Consider the following 20,899-nt stretch of genomic DNA (forward strand, 5'->3'; position numbering starts at 1 on the left):
TCCAGCAGAGCATCAGAAGCTACTGCCACTGATGTGCAGTACTTGCCACCACCTTTTCTACAAATGGCAGAAATCTGCAGCTACTGTTACTGCTTAGAGGTCACTCACCAAAAAAAGTAGAACTTGTCCCCTGAATATTTTAAAGGGCTTTTACAACAGCTTCCACCTTCACCTATCATAGAAGAATGACTTTTACACATCACTCTTGAATAACTAAATCCAGCAAGGGAACAGGACATACTTGTTGAAAAGACACCTAAATTTTTGGATCAACATCTCCAAGAACTCCATAGAAAACTGAAGGAATGACTGTTTTCTAAAGGAAGTTCCTGGCCCATTGCATCAGTAGCATTTTTGGTCTTGACAACTTAATGGCAGAATGCTCTGCAATTACATGCCCCCTCTAACTATTCCTTGAGAACATATCATACAGGGCAAAAAAACCACTAAACCCAAAATGCTCGAGAACAACAGCAACAACAAAATGCAAGTTTTGTTTTAAGTATACACTGAATGCTTTAATCAATATTTTGATACGTGCATTCTGACATCAAGAGGTAAGGAGAATGCAAAGACAAATTGAAAAGCAGAGAGTGAAGTGGCAAAACACAGTTGTAACCCAGTGGCAAAGCTAAAAAGCATGGTAAAAAGCTCATGGATTTATAAAGTAAGTGCCACATGTAAACATGGCCAGCAAAGCCACAACATAACCACAGAGAGCTATCTAAGTTTATAATCTCCCATGACAGACATCATCAGGGCAACAATGCTCAAACTAATCAAAAAGGAAGCAAGAGTTGGAACCATTCCCCTGAAATTTTACAACTTAATTCCTTAACAAAATCTTTGTTGAAAAACTCATAATAAGACATCTCAACCTTGGCTTGCAACCTCCCACTCTAGTTTTGGATTACAGAAGATTTAGAGGTCACAAAGATGTATTTAGATACCCAAAATTTTCTCAGGAATCTCCATGTGCTCCTCATATGCTGCTGGATTAGTACACATACTCACTAAAGGCTAAAAGCCTGTATTTTTCGTGGCACGTGGGAACTCACATCTCTAAGTAACCCTCCAGACAGTGTTTCGCATGTCATGACAGGGGTGATCAACAGATTTCAGTGTAAATTACTACAATGGACTACAAACTGCACTTCTCATCCAAAATGTTTCCTTCTAAGTCTCTTCCATGACAAAGGAAAGCGACCTCCCATGGAGAGGGCAGGCAGACAAAAGCAAGAGCTTTTAAGCTTTCCCAGCATGAATCAAAGCTTGTCCAGGTAAAAGCCTAATACTTTCCTCCAATTTTTCTATGGTCCCAGAGCATACCATCTAAATTCCCATCTCCTCTGCTCTAAGTTTTTATGGTGCAAAATATATACAATTCCAATATCCAAGAATCCATGTTTGCCCAATAAAATGTTTTGGCGTCGACCAATATATTCTAGAGTAGCATCTGCACCTTCAGTGAAACGCCTGGTTGCGACAAGACCTGCTGCCCAAAGGATCAGACCAGTGTTCTGCTGGTGAGCAGCCAGGAGCGTGATTTGAGAGGCATTCAGCACTGAAACACAGCTGCCACCTTTGCCTGTTCTGCACCCTCACAAAGTGTAAGAGGGGAACAGGAGATTCAGCACTTCTCCCAGCAGCACAAGCACTGTACTACAGTCAGATGAATTACTGATCAACAGGGCACACCTAAAAAATAGACACAAGCTGAAACCCTTGACCTGAAAGTCATCATACACTTTGCGATATTTGCAACCTTAACAAGACCTCATTTCTAATGCTGCCATTCAGTATTACCTTTATTGAACCCACAAATCTAATTCTGGAGAAGGCCTACTTATGAAAGAAAGTCAGTATTATAAGAGAAGACATTCATATTACACAGATAACATGAGGACTGGAACACTGAAATCAATCACCAATCATGTATAATCATGCTCACACCCTGTTTCTTTGGAGCAATCTACTGTAAACTTTTGGTCCTGTTTTTGCTTTCAAAGTGAGTCACATTCTGCAAATGCACACTCAGTGTTGAAATCCTTTAATATTTTGCAAGTGGTTTAATTAGCCTGCTGCATTACCTTGGAGACAGTCCACCATGGGAACAGTTGGTAGGTGAAGTTAAGGGGCTGGTTCTGCTGCTGGAGTGTCGGGAAGGAGTCCGACCAAGGGTATTGCTGGGGGAACCCTGGCACAGAAGCAGGAAGACAGGGATTAGCAACGTGTTGCAATGCATAGGCAGGAGTACACAACAACAGGTCCAAATATTGCCTTTGTTTGCACTAGACAAGCTTAGTGCAGTTTTGGTTCTGGCTCTGGACCTAAAAATCTGCAGCCATGGTTCACGTAGTCATTAATATGGTCTCGAAGGTTCTGCTCTGACGATAAAGAAAGCAGACGTGTACTTTTCTACAACCCACAGCACCTGCAACATGTACAACCTGCAAATATTGCCAGAGAAACGGTTTATCAATCTGTCAGGATACCCAGCTTCTCAGACAAGATTTGCCAGGCTCCAAAGTATGCAGACCATTACGCTGGCAATTTAGCAATTTAATTATGCAGCTATTTCTCCACATTGTCTAAAGCATTCTTGATTGTGCTTGTTACGAACATAAGTAAGCAATCTAACTTATTTTTTCCACTGGCCTGCACCATCATTTATACCACAGCAAAATGAGTAGAAATTGCTCCCAATTCTGACTGTCTTCACAGAAAGTCGAAAGTACTAGGGAATCCAATCCACTCGCCTGGAAGTTGCTACAGTTGTAGCTTACACAAAGGGCTGCTTGCCCCATGGAAGTGCAAAGACAGGAGGGTTCAAATTCCAGCAAGTTTCACAAGATTTCCACATAAAAAGGCAAAAAATACCCTAACCCTTGCTGCTCTGTGGGGAAGTTTACAAGCACACTTAAATCCTCTGCTAACATATTCCTTCACAGAAATAAAAATACGTAAGAGTTTCACGTAAAACCAAAACATAAGGTAATAGGTATAGACTGAGGAGACCTTGTAGGTCAACGAAAGATCCTGCAAGCGTCTTAGTAGGCAGTATGTCTGTTATTAAACTGATTTCAATAGTAGTGGTAAGCCCAGAAAATCTGTGGTATCAGGATCTCTGTTTTGGCCAAAAGATTGTTAACTGGCAGAATTTTCAAAAGCACACACCCAACTTTCATGCGCTTCTCAGTTTGTTGGGTTTTTATTATTATTATTATTTTTACTGGTTATGACTATATTAAATTTAAAAATAAATGAGTTTTTGGTTTTAATGATCCCTATAAAAGCAACATCAAACAGAAGCCTCTGTTGCCATATTGCTTCAAGACAACAGTTACAGATAATTCATGCTACTGAGTATCTGCAACAGCTTATCAATGAGCTGCTGGTGGTTTTGAGTCTTTGAGGCTCTGGCGTTTGCAAGAACAAGGGCCTCTCACCACACTGGTGTTACTGGAGTTCTTGAGGTGGTTGTGCAGGAGCTTGGTAGCACCATCCTGGAATGTTTTTGGCAAGGCACCAAGTAACATGGTAAACTCAGGAGTGTTCAATTCAAAGAGAGAAATCAGGACTATCTGTGCTGCCTGAAAAGAAAAAAAAAAAAAGAAAAGACCATCAGTTTTCATTCTTTGAAAAAATAGGCATTCTGTTGGTAACAAACCTTAGGGTAAACGATGTGCATTTCGTTCATAAAGACGACTCCCATACTAGACAAATTTTTCATGTGTACCTTGTGACGTGTCTTAAGGGATTGCTAACTACTATAGTTAACTTTTTAGTTCTTAGAGCTTACAATATATTTTTGCATTTGTATCGTTAACTCCTCAGATGTGAGGTATACAGCTATTCACACTCAGAGAGAAAATCTTACCATCATCCTGTCCAGCAAGTATTTCAATTGAACAAGTTACTGCAAAAAATGTACAGGGAACAAATAAAACCAGAAGCTCAGATAAGTATGAAGAATCTAGGAGTGCAATTTCTCATTCCCACACTTTCTATTTTAAGCGTGCGTGTTCTCTTCCCACCCAACTTCTTAAGGGTCTGACAAGTTTGTTTCATCAGACAATCCTTACTTCTGTTTTCCCACCTCTCCTTGCGAGTCTCACCACTGAGGCTGTTTCAGCAACAGAAGACTCCATCTCAAGTGGAAGATCTACTGGGATGGTAAGAACCACCTTTCTCTCATCCATGGACAGGCTAAACCCCACTAGATTCCCTAAACGTAGTAAGTGAAGCCAGGGTACCACTGAAACAACTAAGAACTTTACCATTAATTTCACTGGACGGGGTTTGCCCTATCTGCCTGGAAGAATAGCTGCCAGAACAGGATCTCCACTAACTCTATTAGCAAACATACAGCTCTGCGTATCCTGAACTAAGACAATGGAACCTAATGGGCATGGAAACAGAATAAATCACAGAGCGCAGATCTGCAAGAGTAATTAACATCACATGTTCCTAACCAGACTTCCCTAGCAGCATACAACCCATGTGGATTGCACCAATTCCAGTATTTTCCCCCGCCTTTGCCTTGAAAATATTTTTAAAAACATATATATTTAAAAATTCATTAAAAGAACAATAAAAATGAAGCAATGAAGAAGGACTTCTGATGGCCTGCAGCATCACCTTCTCCAATGGGGGTGTAGCCATTGACACAGCCACCCCTAAAATACATATCTGGATACAAAGCATTGGCTTAGGCTCACAGAAAAGCAAATCTACACATGCTCTTAGTTTGGAACAGCATACATACAGGCTTAAGAACAGCAGACACTTGCGCCTCACCCTTTTGAGGATCAACTTTCTAAAACTACCTAGAAATGAAAAAGAACTTTAAAGAAGGTAAAAATATAATTCACAGTTGTGGCGCTAACTGTACATTCATTGTTCTTATCAATTCAAAGAAGGAGTTTTTAGTAAGTAATGTGTTTGCAAAGTTGCAATAATTAAAAGTGTATCTACAGTTCCCTGTGAAGTGGAATCCTTGAGCAGATGATGAACTTGGGTACACAAAACCCCTTTCATAGTGGAGCGGAATCGAAGTATCTCATTGTTTCAGTGTGCAAACTGCAATTCAAGCTATGCTATCCCTTCTGCTATCAGCCCCAATTTGCAGTAACACAGCTTTGTATATAAAAAAAATTCCATCCACAGAAGTCTGGTAAGTATCATCCTCTTCACACGGCCAACCAAGAAACCGAGGCACACCACACTCAACGGGCTTCCAAGGACTACAGCAAACAACAGGTCTTCAAGACTCTTCATTCCAGATGGACCATGCTGCCTCCTGCCAAAACTCTTGCTAACTTGAACAGAAACACAGTGTGTCATTATTCGCTTCACATTGAAGATCTAGGAATGAAAGAAACGGGGAGATAATTTTCCCCATGGCTTGCTTAACTCTATACTCTACCCTCCTCTGACCTGAAGTTTTGGGCAATTCTGCCATGAAGCCTGCCTGGTATCCAACAAGGACGTGTATTTCTGTCCATTTTCATCCGAGAACTTTTAAGTTTTCACCAGCATAGTATTTTCTGTAATAAAAATATTACTGCAAACAAGAGATCTCAGAACAACAACCACCATGTTGAACTGAATGCAAAGTGACAAGTCATGCCAAAGTACATTCCCATTTGTGAACGGCATGCATATCCCAGCTGGTTAGGGAGTGGACATGCAGATGATCTGTGCCAGAACAAGCAGATCTCGCATTCATTGAAATAAGAAAAAACCCCAAACATTTAAAAAAAAAAAGAAAAAAAAGGGAAAAGTGATCAACATGGTCCCCAAGCTGAGACTGCTCAGAGACTAGAGTATCTGGAAATAACAACTGGTAAGTCAGGAGTTGCCCAAGGCACAGTGAGATGGGAAAGGATTTCAGATACCTTTGTCCCACATATCTCCCACTGATGGCTTAGAAATAAAGTCATCCTTGGAGGCCTCCTAAGCAAATAGAGCAAAGCAGGCACAACAGCAGAGGCACCCTACGATGTGACACTCTGGAGGTACCTTTCCTGTGTGCCAGAGGTCTAAAATGCATCTCACATATCTAAGCAAAGTGTTCACCAAATCTCCACCAGGGACTTTAGGATCCTGTGGCTTCACTCTGAAGCAGAGGGTTACCTAATTGGTATGGTTTAACCCTACACACAAACACTAACAGCACAGATGTGCCACAAGAGCATCTGAGGGAAGTTTGAGCTCCCAGAGGTCACTTCAATTTTGTTCCAGCTTTTTGTTTTGGCTTTAGTGAAAAAACAGGACTGTGTCCACCCTTCCCCTTTGCACGAAATAACAGCTTAGCTTGTCTTTAGGAGCTGTCTTGCCAGTGTTCTGTGTACCTGGGTGATCTTCAGCAATTTTGTTGTTGCCTGTAAACAGGCCACTGGGCTTTGAGCAAAGTGCCGAACAGCTGCTCACAATGTTTACAATCTTACATGGACTGAAAGACGACCTACAGTCAATGCTTTTTGAAATAAAGCCAAGTACTACTACAGCCTAGGAGTGGTGCTCCAGTAAAGCTCTCAAAAGCCACCCTGGAATTATGAGGGTTAACCCTGGCTGTGTTCTTTTTAAATAGTCCTCAGCCACCCCACTTCTAGCACTTTTAGGTTTATTTCAGGCAGAAGCTATTATTTGAAAGTTCAGCCATAATTTCCTACTTGAGATTTAACACTGGCTAACACCACCTAAAAAGACGGTCTCTGCGACCAGGGACTGTCACTACTGTCCTCAAAAGCTGGAAGGTCCACACTAGCTTGAAATCACATTTATAATGTGCTCCAAGTTTCACTTTTGCAATACTTTCCAGTTCTCATACAGCTAATTTTATTTCAGTAATGAAGGGCATCAGGAGCAGCATTTCTAGCATTTCTACACCTGCCTTAATAGTTAGAGCTGGACACACCTGATAACCCTCTAAGTTTCATTTATCTAGTATACATTTATCTAGTCAAAGGCAATCTTTTACAGATAATTCTTCTCAGTTTTAAAACTGTGGAAAATCTTGTGGAAACTACTAACGTAGTTTCATTAAATTACTACGTTACATCAGATTACGAAGAGTAGATAAATTTAAAACAAGCCATAGAAAACTTATTTCTGTACACAATGTACAAACATTCTCCATGCAACACTCGTGCTTGATGATACATAGTTTGAAGAAAGAGTAATATCTGAATTTTCCCTTGCCTTTGTGTCCCTGTACCATTAGTGTGGAACACTAATCCATCTCCATTCAGTGACATATAACGTAGACCCTACAGATTATCTAATCCTAATGAAGCAGTTCTCTGCTGGCTTGAGCTGGAGAAACTCCAGTGACTTCAGAGCCTAACTATGCTAGTGAGGGGGTCTGGCTCCACATCAGGTTCTTGAATCATTTGCAAAGGATCATTTATATAACTTCATTATTCTACTTATAACAATGCAGCAAAGGATCAGGTTCCACAAGCTGGTAGCAGCTCCCAAAGTTTCACATTTAGGTCAATGCAATTCATGCTGTCCAAACAGCATCAGCTGCTAAAGGGACACAAATGCTTTAGCAACTTCTGTTTTTTTGTTTTCACCTAGCAGTGGGTGTTGGCCATATTTATCAAAAACTGTAACCTCTGCAAATTGGTTGAATTATAATAAAGTCTCTTTGAAATTGTTTGGGCTCATTAAGCAAAAAGATCAAGGCTAACTGGAAAAATCCATTGGTTTTAGAAAGGAAATGTGGTCAGTGACCTAAGCTTAATGCAAGTGCCTTATGATTGCTGCTGTCGCTGGTCCAATAGACCAAGCAGAATAAGCGGCTAGTTGCCTAAGCTGTATGAAAGCAGTTTTCACGTTTCTCAAACTTCTGTTGGCGATGGGCTCACAACACCAGGGGCCCCATAAAAGCAGAGGACCTCATACCCTGATTGCTTACGAGGGAATACAACAAAAGAGTTAACAGAAAAGCACACCAAAGCCAAAAAACACTTCACAGACACACACACTCTTTTCAGGCTCCGAGTCAAGGTCTCTTTACACAGCTAGACAGTTGAGTTGAGACTGCAAACACGATTAGTGTGATTAGTGCACACAGCTTTTAGTCTACCTGTTTACATTTCTCTTCCAAGTTTCCTTCACCGGGCCCTGAGGAAGCTGTAGTGGTCCTAGCTGGCAAATCCTCACCCACCCAACTATGCATGGTCTGGGTTTGACAAACAGGAAAGTTGATATTATTTAGAGAAAGCATAGATTTAAACTGAATCATCTAAGCAGTACACATGCCATGTTTTTGCAGAACAGTTTTAATCAGTTGCTTGCTTAATTTCAAGTAACAAAAAACATTAATACTTGCTTTAACCAGAAGAGCATTCCCTTCAGCAAAGGGTGGCACTGGCTCGAAACTAAATCGGCCACAACTCTCAGGCTTACAGATCATCCCTTAGTTCTGCTAGGCTTGGCTTTGGCCACCTCCTGATGGCCTCCATAACCACCTGAAAACTTCTGCTGAGGCGCAGAGCCAAGGCAGTGCTGCACTGAGATGGCACTTGCATCTGGCCAGCCAGGAGTAGGGGAACAGGTGCTTGCATCTGCCCGCACCTATCCTCGCAGACGTCTCTAAGTTCAGAGGAAGAAGCAGTGAAGAACTTGCAAACTCCTGCCTCTGGTCCAGGCATCAGTCTGATAGACCAACAGCATCTGCAAATGCCTTTTACCACGTGATCAGTCTGGGGAAGGTCTGCACTAACATCTACTCACTTTTGATAAACATAATCATACTCTGTATGCATCATTCACGTCACCATCTAGTCTAAGGCAAATGTGGTTTTAATAACTTAAGGCATGCTGGAACAGAGCAGCTCTCTCCCTTGTGTCACTTTGAATTACACTAAACTGCAGATCAAATATAGATCCACTGAGATAGAGAGGCAGCAGTGGCACATTAGGCAGCTTGTATTAGCACACACTGGCATAGGGCAACGCTTCGATTCTCCAGTGAGCGCAGCTGATGTTAAGTGAGTTAATTCACATCTGCTGAGAGTGTTTGCAGGCTCTAAACAAGCGTTATTTAAGTGTACTTTCCAGCAGACCACTAGCTGTTAGCTGGCACTAAGTTAACAAACTATCTACCAAACCAAACCTCCTGCTTGTTCCTTTTTCAGGTCTAGAATCAGATGAGCATGGATGTCCACATTACTGACAGGGTAATATGAAGCACAATGGCTTCATCAGCTCACACATAAACCAAGCATGCTAGCTTGAGCACAGGTTTTTAAACACACAGTTTTCCCAAAGGACTTCTATCAGAATATGCTGTTTACATCCACATCCTGAAAAGGAAGAACTTGTTTAACAGATTTAAATACAGAATTCATATACAGATTAAATCCACACTGCTATTGTTTTATACAGCACACAGTATCATGAAAGGCTTTTACAAGTCATGGATGGTTGCATTACATGTTTCAAAAGCCTCTCAAACAAGTGCCAGCAAAAAAAAATCGGATTACTATTCTATAATGAGCTATGACTCCTTATGCATGCTGTTGTTTTGTGACCTGGGCACTGCAAAGACCACGGCAAAAATATTAATTATTTCTGGAGAGTTAGATGTTACCTCAGAAGTCAAGCTGATGAAGATTATTCTGAGTAAACTTTGTTCCTTACAAAATGGCATTTGTTGCAAAAACAGGTTTCAGGACTAGAAACAAAAGCTACATTTCATTGACAACTGAGAAACTTTTATTGTAAACCTGGCATGACACAAGTTTGAATTCTGAAGGGAAGATACAAGCCAAGAAAGAAAGTCTACTGAAGTAAGATAGTTTGTAATTAAAACACCCACTTTAACCTGCACAGAGTTTCAAAATGCTAGAATAAGTATGGCAGTCTTACCCATCACAGTGCAGAAAACACAGCCCATGGTCTCTTTACTGGATTGGCTCTACAACACATCATTTAAATATCACCTCTAATCTTGGCTTTCAAAACAGATACATCATCTATACCTACGTAGGTACGTGTGTATTTATATAAATGGCATGTACACACAAGCATATTATGAACAGACAAATAACATAAGCATGAGTATACACACATTCTGTGAGGCAAATTCTTCTGATCTCATAGTAAGAGCTAATGCATGATAATGTTTCAAGCAAACTGAGAAAATGTGCTTATATTACAAACTGCTTTCAGCTCAAAGGACACTAGAAGGCTGTATAAAGTGAAGAGATTAAATTTTAAGGAAATCTACCCCAGCACCACATTTCCAACAAGCACGTAATGATTTTCTGGCCACCAATGTTGGGTAAAAGCCATTTTCCTGACACTGCGTGCACTAAAAACATTCTGGCCCTCATAGCTCTCTAGCGTCAAACTCAAAACAAACAGAAAATGATGGCTACTATTTTGGAAACACAGCTAGGACACAGAGATCCTTTTTGTTGTAACAGCATTAAATCAAGCAAACACTGAAGGCCACCAGCTACCACTTTTGATGTATTACACTATTTTCCTTAACACTATGTTTAAATGCTTGAAAGGAATTCTGTGCACTTAGGCCGAGTTTGACTTCTTTAGGAATATCCTTTGGCTAAAGGGCTGACCTCAGCAGTATGGCCATAGTCCTATTCAAGACTCCATAAGCCTGAAATTAAATCCTAAGACCTGGTTCTCTGGTAACTTGGCTCTTCGTGGAGTCCATGAGACACACAAATCTGGCGCAGGAATGTTGCAGGACTGCTAGACAAACCTCTGACTCAGAAAGGCAAGTCTGCGACTGAGGAACATTAAAACAATCTGCCATTCAAATCCATTTCTGCAAACATCCTCCTTGTCACCGCTGCTCTAACAGGCTATGACCAACAGTGTTTATTGCCCAGCACCAGCAAAGATTAACACCACCATTTCAGCTCACCAAGAGTCTTCAGGTGTGCCTTTAAAGAAGAGCTTCTGTCCCAGAATTGCTCAAATCAGCCTGATGTTAGATGGAAAATTAAAGCTCCAGAAGAGATTTTAGTAGTCTCATGGCAGTACATCGCAAAGGAACTCAACTTCGCTTCCTTAGAAGTGTTTGCTTTCCTATCACTGGTCCTCCTACGCATATCACAGCAGTATTTTATTCAAACTTGCACTGGGCTTTATTGATAAGATACAATTTCCTTATCCAAGTGACACTAATTTGTCAAGAAATGACAGCTAGGACTACTAGTTAAAGAAGTAATAGAACTTCATTGGCTGTTTGAGCACATTAATTTGTTGACCTGCAGCTTTCTCTCTGAAATCTTCCTCATTTTCCCGTGTAATTCAGAAGCAGTTTCTCAATCAGTTTTAGGAAGAAAATCTGATCCCAAACACATTTTCTTTGGACATCTCTAGACTTCAGTTGCAAACTGGTGGTGCCAACCCAAGGAGGGCCCTTCCCCTAGGTAGTCTGGAGGGGGACTTCATCTTCATGCAAATCCTAGTAACACAAGCACTGTCCTGGGCTTTTTGAATCACTGCAGTGGTTCTAGTTTCTTATCAAGTCCCATACACTGTCTGTACTCAAGGGCAGCTCGGCCAAGCTCAGTAGTAACAAGACAGTTGAAATAGAGAGTTTTCCCCATTACGTAAGTGGAAGGCAGAACATGATGCACACATGGCATGAAGCTGCTCATAACATGTAAAACAACATTCAGGCTTGTAAAAAAACTACTGTAGGAATGCTTTATCAACAGAGAAGCCAGTCAGGATATCTGGCACACAGGAAAAATTTCATCTTCCCCGAGATCAGTAGTCCAAATGACAATCAGGCAATACAGATCTTGTTATTTATCATTACAACCAGAGCTCGGCTAGTCTTTAATAACAAGACCTGTATTAATAAGATGGTAGGCAATATCACTGGCCCTTCACCTCTGCAGACCTTGTTCCCCTTCAGCCTGTACAAGCTTCTCCTAAATGCTAAGATCCTGTGTGCCCTCACAGACAATTCCATCCTCTCAAATGCTGAACACTCATGTTTAATAAAAGTTTCTATTCATCCCAGCCTTGGACAGGAGGCTTCTTTAGACCGTGGCCAAAGTCAAATCAGAAGCCTCATTCTATCTCCATTCCCAAACTGATGGCTCTTTTCCAAGATCAAAGCGTTTTCCCACACAAAGCCCGAGCCTGTCATCCAAATTCAATAAGCACTTTACCTACGTAAAGATTGCACAATAACATTGCTGGCAATATTAGCGATAACATGGTGAAGTTACTGACTTAATGTCCTCAGACCAGTCACCACAGTATTTGCATTGTCATTGTGTTATTTTTCGGTGTGGTAATTAACTGGCTTTTGTAAAATGACTTCATCAAATCTTAAATATTTTCCAGAGAAAAATCAGAATTAATGCCCTGTTACAGAGAGGAATAAACCAAGGCAGAGGAAAGTCAAGTACATCACACAAGGTTAGACGCTACTGCAATCAAAATTAGAGCTCAGTTATCTGAAATCCTTATCTGTGCCCTGCCCATTGATATGTTCTGCTTGGGGAAAAAGCAGCAAGCCTGCTTGCTGTATGTGTGGAAATTACCAACAGGTGCTCTCCTTGCACTGGAACCACATCCCATCCACGTCTCCACGCAGTGCTGCGTGACCTGCTCCTACCCAATGGCTTCTGTTTGGTACGGAGGACAAATGCCTTTCACCTTTCTTCTAGCACTGCTTGCAGGAAGTAAATCTTAACTTGAACACAGGGTAAACACCCATAAGTATTAACAGTCTTTACAACAAGACAAATATTTACCCGTAACACACTGCAGATCACTGTATTTTCTACATAAAGCTTGACAATAATTTTGACCGTACATAGTTCATGGCTACTGTCAGCAGCTTAAATGGTTTCTGCCCTGAGAGGGAATCATGACATTTTGTTGATGACACTTATTTCAACCGTATGTTCCTCAAAGTCCATCGTGTTTTTCTTGTGATAACAGCTTCTGCTTAGCTACAGGTATCATTCCATAAAAGAACATAAACGGTTTTATGTACAACAGCATTTTCTTTGACTCTGTTTCTTTCTGATTTCACTAGTTATAAAACATGATCTGTAGTTCAAGTCTGGTGTCAGACAGGTTAAGTGTGCTCTAGTAATCATCACAAGAATACGCAAGGTTCATTAATAAAGCTGTATCATTCAGTTTGAAAAAGGTTTTTGGACCTAAATGCTGCCACTTTTTTTATTTTTCTCCAGTGCCTTAATGCTACAGGGCTGGGACCTCCATGATCATCACACATAGTGAACAGCAGCAATGGACTGATGATGACTGCTAAAAGGATAATCTCACTATTGACTGAAAATACAATCCATTTCTCGAACAGATCCCTTGAGCGCTAGCACAGGATCAGACCTGCATGACTAATTGCCATGAGCACAGAGCAGCCACATGCCTTCCCCACTGACAGAGGTCATTTATATCCTTCACCGCAGCACGAGCAAGCTTGTTTTACCTGCAGCTGCTCGAAGGCAAAATCCAGACAGAACAGCAGGGCCAGCATACACACAGATGCTACTTGCAGTAAGGTAGCATTCAGTAACTCAAATCCGGGTGAGAGCCACACTGGCTGTGGGACTACGTTCCTGGGGAAAAGAGCCCCTGCTTCTGCGAGCAGTTGCACGCTGGCACTGCTATTCCACCAAGCCAGCCACTGCGGTGTACGTGGGCTGGACTACACCAGCCAAGACTCCTCAGTACCAAAAATAAAGTGTGCTCTTGCAGGAGCTGAGTTGATTGCATTGATAGTCTCGGATCCAGATTCCACTGAAAAATGACCTTATTCTACACTTTTTACAGGCCTCTTGTAATACTTTGATCATTTGAAGACTGAACTGGTTCTTCTTCCCCCTCTCTCCCCATAATCTCAACTGCTGTCTCCACTTTTAGGTTGTAACGTTTACAACGCATGGTTTGCTTTGCACTTAGAAAACCTCTGATCCTGAAGGCCACCGTAACGCCTTCCATGAGGGCAGAATCTTCTGATGTTTACATGAATCATCTTGATATTAAAAAAAGGGTTTTATTCCCCAAGGTACAGTCTCCAAAAAGGAAGGGCAACTTTTTAATTGTGTTCTTCAGAATACTTCACTTGTCTGGGTTGGCCCTTGATAATCCAGTTTGTTACTACAAAATGAATTTATTAGTCTGTTAACTACAGTCCTGACAGGGATAATGGCCAATGATTGTTTCTAAATCCTTTGTTCAAGTGTTTCTTCTGAAGTCCATGGTTTGCACTATGTTCTTAATAAAAAGCACAGTACAGCAATAGTATGATGAAATAAAGATCACCTAGGCATTCATTTTTAGTAGCCTAAGTTAGCTTAACTATGGAATTATTTCAAAGATACAGGCAGAGGCAAATACAAGTCACATGCAGGTTTAATAAAAATAATTTAGATTCAGTAATCTCTTAGCCCCATGGCACTTGCCCAGGTAGTTTGCTGGAAGTTTTGCCAGGGCTTTGCAAGTCTTTGAAAGATAGAAGGATGGACACCACACCGAATACCTGCTCCCATACCTTCAGAGAACAGCCTGTTTTTCAGCTCTTGCAGGTACTCTTCACTCAATTTTGCATGCAGCAATGATGACCCCTAATGGTGGAATATTTCTTCTGCTGAGCAATATGCAGAGATTTTGCTCTTCAATGTATATTCCTACTTTAATTACAACTCCCTCTCACAGACCACCAGTGGAGTAAACTGCTTGAGGTTTACTTGAACTGTAACAGAGAAGCAGCTTCTTTGCCTGTTTAATTCTTTCTGACTTTGTACATGGAAGCATTAAAATGGAAACACGTATTCCAGATGGAAACGCATATTCCAGATCTAAGTCCAGGATTTCAAGTCACCCTTTTTTTCTGAGGCAGGCTATCTTGCAGAAACAAATTTCAGTCCCACTGGTGTAACACCTGCAGAAATTCTTCAGAAAAGAGGATGAGACATTTTTCTGTAGAACCAGTCAGCTGTATGCAAGGAAGCAAACAGCATGTACCCAAAAAGCTTCTTTGAAGCCTTGTGTCAGCTATCAGATAATGCTGCAGTTGTAGCACCTTTGAAACCCAGTGATCTACTCATGAGAATCAAATAATCACTACGAACAAAAATAAGAATTATTTCCAAAGTTATAAAATAATATGTTATTCTAGTATTAATTCAACATTTTAAGTGCATGTAGAATGTAAAAATCTCACACAATTTTTACATTCTGAAATGTTTAAAGTTAGTTTGTTGGTTTTTAAATCCAAGTACATCTCAAAAGCCTTTAACTCCTACTGGAATCTACTTCTACATCTGGGCTGGGAAGAGAAGGTAATTTTAAATCGTGTTACAGATGCCAGATACATAAAACTAAGTCTCACTTTTCTCTTGGGAGAGATGAGTATCAGTATCTGCCCCATTTCAGCTTGCCTGACACTTGCATCTAGAGCAAGATAAAGAACAAGGTAACTTTATTACCCAGGTCTGACCTAAATGTGTCAGTTTTTTCCAGGTTGAGATAAACACACAGCTCTTAAAAGAAAAGAGTTGGGCGCCCCTGACAGCTTACTGATTTGTTTACTTTCTTTTAACAATATTGTAACACAGAAGTTGTGCTAGATTTCATTTGAGTCTACAAAGCACAGAGCCTCCACCTAGATAAACGAAAACCTACAGATATCCCCAGACTGCTAAAGAAAAAGCACATTTTCAAACTATGATCTCTTTTTGCATAGTAATAGTAGTTGAAGTCACACAGCTAAGTACCTTAAAAAAATACATGAAGACAAACTTCAGAAAACTGTCATTAGTGAATTGGCAGTTTGGTTTGGACAGTAAAGTACATAAAATCCACTTTTCAAAATTAGAATCTAATCACAGAATTTTTCATTACCTCTATGACTGTTTGTTGGGGAGGGGGGTGGTATTTGGGTTATTTTGTGGGGTGTTTGGGTGATGTTTTTTAAGAATAATTACTGGGAATACCACATCATGCTGGCTTACCTTTCTCACATCTGAGCTCTTTGGTTCTGTTGTCCAAGTTATAATTCTAGATACAGCAAGTCTTGTCTCACTGGAATTCACGAAGTCTGATGGATCCATCTGTCTTGCCAAGGACTCAATATACTTCAGGATAGCAACTTTCACCTGAGAAGCAAAAAGGGATCTATTAAGCCCATAAGCTGGCAAAGATGAGTTTATCTCATAATAAACAGGTACCACTACAGACTGACAAGACTTACAAGACATGGAGGGAAAAAAAATCCCTGTGACACATCCCAATGTCACGTTTCAAAAATCAAAAGGAACTTTCTACTCGGGATAAATTTTGTACAGTAAGAGTCTGAAATAGTACACCAGAACTGGTTTGAAATACATACGTGTGCTTGTACACTCGCGTAAGCAAATCAGTACTTCACCATGCTGTTTCCACCAGCAGTTACTGTTCTAGATGTCAAACCATACTGTCCCCAAACCAAATGCCTGATGCTGGAGTCTTGAAAGATCCAAAGTTTGGGAGATTGAAGAAAAAATACTTGAGTGATTTGGTATCCTGTATACTCCTGTCTCTGGAAATAAATTTTGTATGACTTCCAGAATTTACAATGTTCCTATAGCCTTGAAACAGCAACCTCCTGAAAAACAGCCTGCACAACAGTATCCATTTGGGAGGATTCACTAACAAAACGCTCTGATGGTTTTGTCTCCAAAGCCTACATGTGCCTTGTCCGACCTGTGCAACAAGCACTTGTTAAGCTGTGCCTAGGGTCCCAACTTCCCAGCTATTCACACTGCTTCTGTCCTGCACAGCCAGGTTTTCTTTCCACCAAGACCAAGTGAAGTGGAATTGTCCATGTCTAAACTTTAATATGTTCCAGTGTGTCTAAAGCTCTTACTGACCTGTGATGAGTTACAGGGCCCCAATGTGACGATATTTAGATTTATTAAAATGGAGAACAAGAGTTAATCAAAGTTGCCAATATCATTTCTGTATCATGCAGGTACTTACTTATTTTATCATGAGTTCTGTGCTTTATGGTATGACTGACATGGCAAGCTAAGACAACCATGCTGATGCTTTAATGAAAAGGCTTTTGATACTGACCTTCAGGTTTGGTGTTTGGGTCTGATCTACAATAAACCTCATCAAAATGTTAAATTGTTGATCAAATGGAAAAGAATCCCTGTCCAAAGAAAACAAAGGTAAAACTGTAATGTTAACATGAATTTTCAGGATTAAATCAACTCAATACATTCAAGCTAACACAACAGATTTCATCACCTGTCATGCTTTTCTTGTTCTTAACTTTACCATCAACCAGGGAAACGCCAAGTCTAAGGATCAGCTGATTATTGACTTGATACTAGAGAAAACTGCTAAATCAATACCTTTATACACTGTTACTCTATCTGCTCTCTGTACACTTATCCAGCTTTTGGCACACCTGTCCATTCCTTCTTCATTTCAGGCTGTGCTCTGTTCCCTTACCTCTAGTAGCAGCCTGGTTTATCTTGTCCTCAGAGTTCATACCTGGTTTTGATTTCACTCCTTTTTTTCCCTACTCTATCCTATTTTATCCTGCATTACTACTGCCTTTTAAAAAATGATCCTATTTCCAGGATGAGCTGAACTTCATTGTCACAGTGTCCTGTGCTGAACATCCTTGGAAAGGACATGCGTTGCAAAATCGGTGTGCACGCTGCAGTACCATTCAAGGTCTTATCCCGACATTACCAGTATTTGCTGTTTGAACAATATGAAAGATACTCTGAACATTTTGATAAAGCACCATTCATATTCTGAATGCTGAAAATACTTTTTCCCAATCAATGAAAATTGGTATATAAGCACATGCACACAAAAAAACCCCCAACACCCATTTTAAAAAGTTCATAAACTACACATTTTAAATGTTACGCTTTAAAGTTATTTATTTAGAAAACAGATACTCCTTTTTAATTCAGCACTTGAAATATTCTGACATAACTGTGTTCTCCTTTATTCTGGTATTCATCAAGGTTGAGCCCTCAAAATATACAGCACTGCTGGCTTTTCTATGTTCATCATAATGCCTTTTTGCAATTTGTAGTTCTGCAAAAACCTCCGTAACATTTGCCATCCGAATACTCTACCTGGTGACATCCAGAGCTTTTTGAACTTTTGCCTGCACAGACCCCAGTAAATCTGCTCCCATTTTCTTTAGCAACTGGGTCAGGAGAACAAAAAGCCAATCCTGCAAGTCATCTTTATGAATGATGATGAAATCAACCAGGGTTTCCAGAAACATGCTGAAAACCTATAAACAAAAGAAGTGTCACAAAAAGGAAAAAGGAATACAGCACTTTAAATAAAAAATAATCAAAGGGGAGGGGTTTACAATCTGAGTTTCAGGATGATTTTGTTATAGACAGTTTCATAAAGGAATGAATTTAGTGACTACATTGTTCTGGAAAAAAAATACATCAGACAAGACACATCTAAAATGTGTCATATTAAAATACTACACAAAACAGATGAAGTAAAGGGGTAGAATACACTTACTCTCTGTTGTGAATTCCACCGCAAAGCAGGCCATGCAACAAAACAAACCACTCGTTAGCACACATAGTGATCAAGGCTGGCTGTTCAGATGCAGTTTGTCAACAGATAAAAAGATGCATTCACTGAAAGTTTACGTTTTCTTAAAACACAATCTCTTCTCAGTGGAGTTACTTAAAGTATATCTTGGATCAGATCTGGTCTCCTCAGTCATGAAAGTAACGTATGTTTATATATGTTTATGTGTAACAAAGCTCACATATGTTTTAACACCACAACTAATGACCTCATAGCAGTAATTCTGTAGCAGCAGTGCAGATGTCAGATCACCACTGCCACAGAGGACATGCTCTAGTCCAGTGTGCAATAAACCCTCACCTTCCTCAGAAACTGGAAATATTTTGTAAACAAATAGCTACACCTCCACCCTTTCCACAACACATACCAAACCTTTGAGAACCAAAACATTAGGACCTTACAGGTAGACACTGCCACACTCTGTGAGGCTCGTGGACAGCTGGTCCAGACTGTAGTTATGGCACACTTCAGGCAATACCTGTGACAGGCAACTCTGCCTACTCAGGGGGTTTCCACCTGACATTAAAACTGGTTTACCAAGTGGTCTAAAGTACAAATATTTATATAACTTAGTCTTTCTCAACAACCCAACAGCAGACGTTTTTACCCAGCCATTACTGGTTGCCCTCCACCAGCAAACCCCCTGAGGAAAGGGCACAGAACTCCCTTTTCCCCTCCCCCTGCTCCCGCTCGCCTGTCAAAGACAGACCGCTGGGCCTGAGCACACCTCCAGGCTCAACCTCCCCTCTCCCTCGTCTGCTTCTTTTTAAGAGAAGCCTGTAAATTCATGCCACAGCCTTTAACATCAAAGGTCAGCGTTACTAAGAAGGCACAGCAACCATACTGAAGGCTCCACTTAGGACATCCAGAACAGTGCCTTGGTGGGACCCCAGACTGCTCCCAGGTGCACAGAGTGCACAAACCCCAGTGACCGTAATGCTGAACTATGGCTCGCTACCCTTCACAGCCCTCGCTCCACTGTGTGTCACCAAGACACTTCCTACAGAGGCACAGATAAAACCAAACTCCTCGCTCCAGAAGCTGACATCTGAAAGGCATTAGGCTGCTCCTTAGGAAGCAGGGGGTAACCAGTTCCTAGCAAAGTAAAAGGCTGAGACACATCTCTTCGTTGTAAAACAGATAAAAATCAAGGAGATTTATAAATGCTGGTGTGTCCCAGCAGATGGCATGGGCAGAAATACAAAAACATTGATCTTGAAACAGTGTCAAATGTGCACACACAGTAGTGTAAGAGTGTGAGCCAAGTCTTTGTGATCTTACCTTGCTGTGGGGGTCAGCAAACATGCGAGTAAATATTTCACATAGCCTTTTTAACTCGACTCGGCTAAAACACATAAATAAAACGATATTAATGCTAAAGCTTTAGTTGCAGCAAAAAAGCTACTATATATTAATAGCTGAAAGATCTAACCTTCCTTATTTCAATGTTACTTAAGTCACACTTCTGAAAACTATCTATCTAGGCAAAGCCTGAACTGGCATCTGAGTTTAACTGCTGGGATCACCAGTCTTACATTAAGAAATCTAATGTTGTTTTTTTTTTTTTATCTTAAGCTAGACACTTTATTTTCTGCTGCTTCTATTCTTTTCTATATTCTAGACTGCAGAAGACTACTTGAAATAGGCACATTTGGGAGGCATTTACTTTCTGCCTGCACCAAGGTTGCTGACTCACTAAACCATGGGGTCTTTTACAGCCTAGGAATAGATTTCTCAAGTCTCCTTTGTGCCAGGGAATTCAAATTTTCCAAGTAAAATTAGAACTTTCATGCTGTTTTGGTACACACTGATCATAAATATTTTGGTCTAAATTCTCAGTTGCTTCAGTAAAATCAGTCTAGAATCACACAGTATTAACAATATCACACTGATTCCAAAGTCTGAGAGCAGGCACATTGAGGAGACAAATATATAGAAATGGAAGACAGATTAACAAGCGGGCAACCTAGTAAGTCAGAAGGCACAATCTAAGTTCCTATATAGTAAGAGACTATTAGGTGCTCAGTAAGATTGAGGGGGGGGGGGGGGGGGGGGGGGGAAGTAATGTATGGGTCCCTTTCATAAGACACTGAGTTCGAGTCAAATGCAGAACCTTTTGCAAATGAGACCTTTGGCACCAATGTTTTGAAAATACAAGTCTTTGTTCTCCTGCAAGGCAAACTGCCAAAGAATGAAAAAGTTTTGCTTGTTTACTGTGCAAACAAAAACAGAGCAAGATAGCTAGGTAACATTTCCTGCATACTATGGATGCAATTAGATATTTTTCACA

The 20,899-nt window shown here is 40.6% G+C and overlaps 1 protein-coding gene across 1 annotated transcript in view; it reads right to left on the reverse strand.

Moving 5' to 3' along the window:
- The window catches only part of CLASP1 (cytoplasmic linker associated protein 1), a 181,232-nt gene that overhangs the window by 26,514 nt on the left and 133,819 nt on the right, over positions 1 to 20,899 (reverse strand). The window contains exons 26-32 of the mRNA XM_056348183.1: positions 19,891 to 19,954; positions 18,535 to 18,537; positions 18,126 to 18,289; positions 17,098 to 17,176; positions 15,996 to 16,139; positions 3,450 to 3,593; positions 2,091 to 2,197 (exon numbers count right to left, since the gene is read on the reverse strand). Coding sequence (XP_056204158.1) covers positions 2,091 to 2,197; positions 3,450 to 3,593; positions 15,996 to 16,139; positions 17,098 to 17,176; positions 18,126 to 18,289; positions 18,535 to 18,537; positions 19,891 to 19,954 — 705 coding nt within the window. The remainder of the gene's footprint in view (positions 1 to 2,090; positions 2,198 to 3,449; positions 3,594 to 15,995; positions 16,140 to 17,097; positions 17,177 to 18,125; positions 18,290 to 18,534; positions 18,538 to 19,890; positions 19,955 to 20,899) is intronic.

This window comes from Falco biarmicus, chromosome 8 (assembly GCF_023638135.1).
Source record: "Falco biarmicus isolate bFalBia1 chromosome 8, bFalBia1.pri, whole genome shotgun sequence".
Lineage (NCBI taxonomy): Eukaryota > Metazoa > Chordata > Aves > Falconiformes > Falconidae > Falco > Falco biarmicus.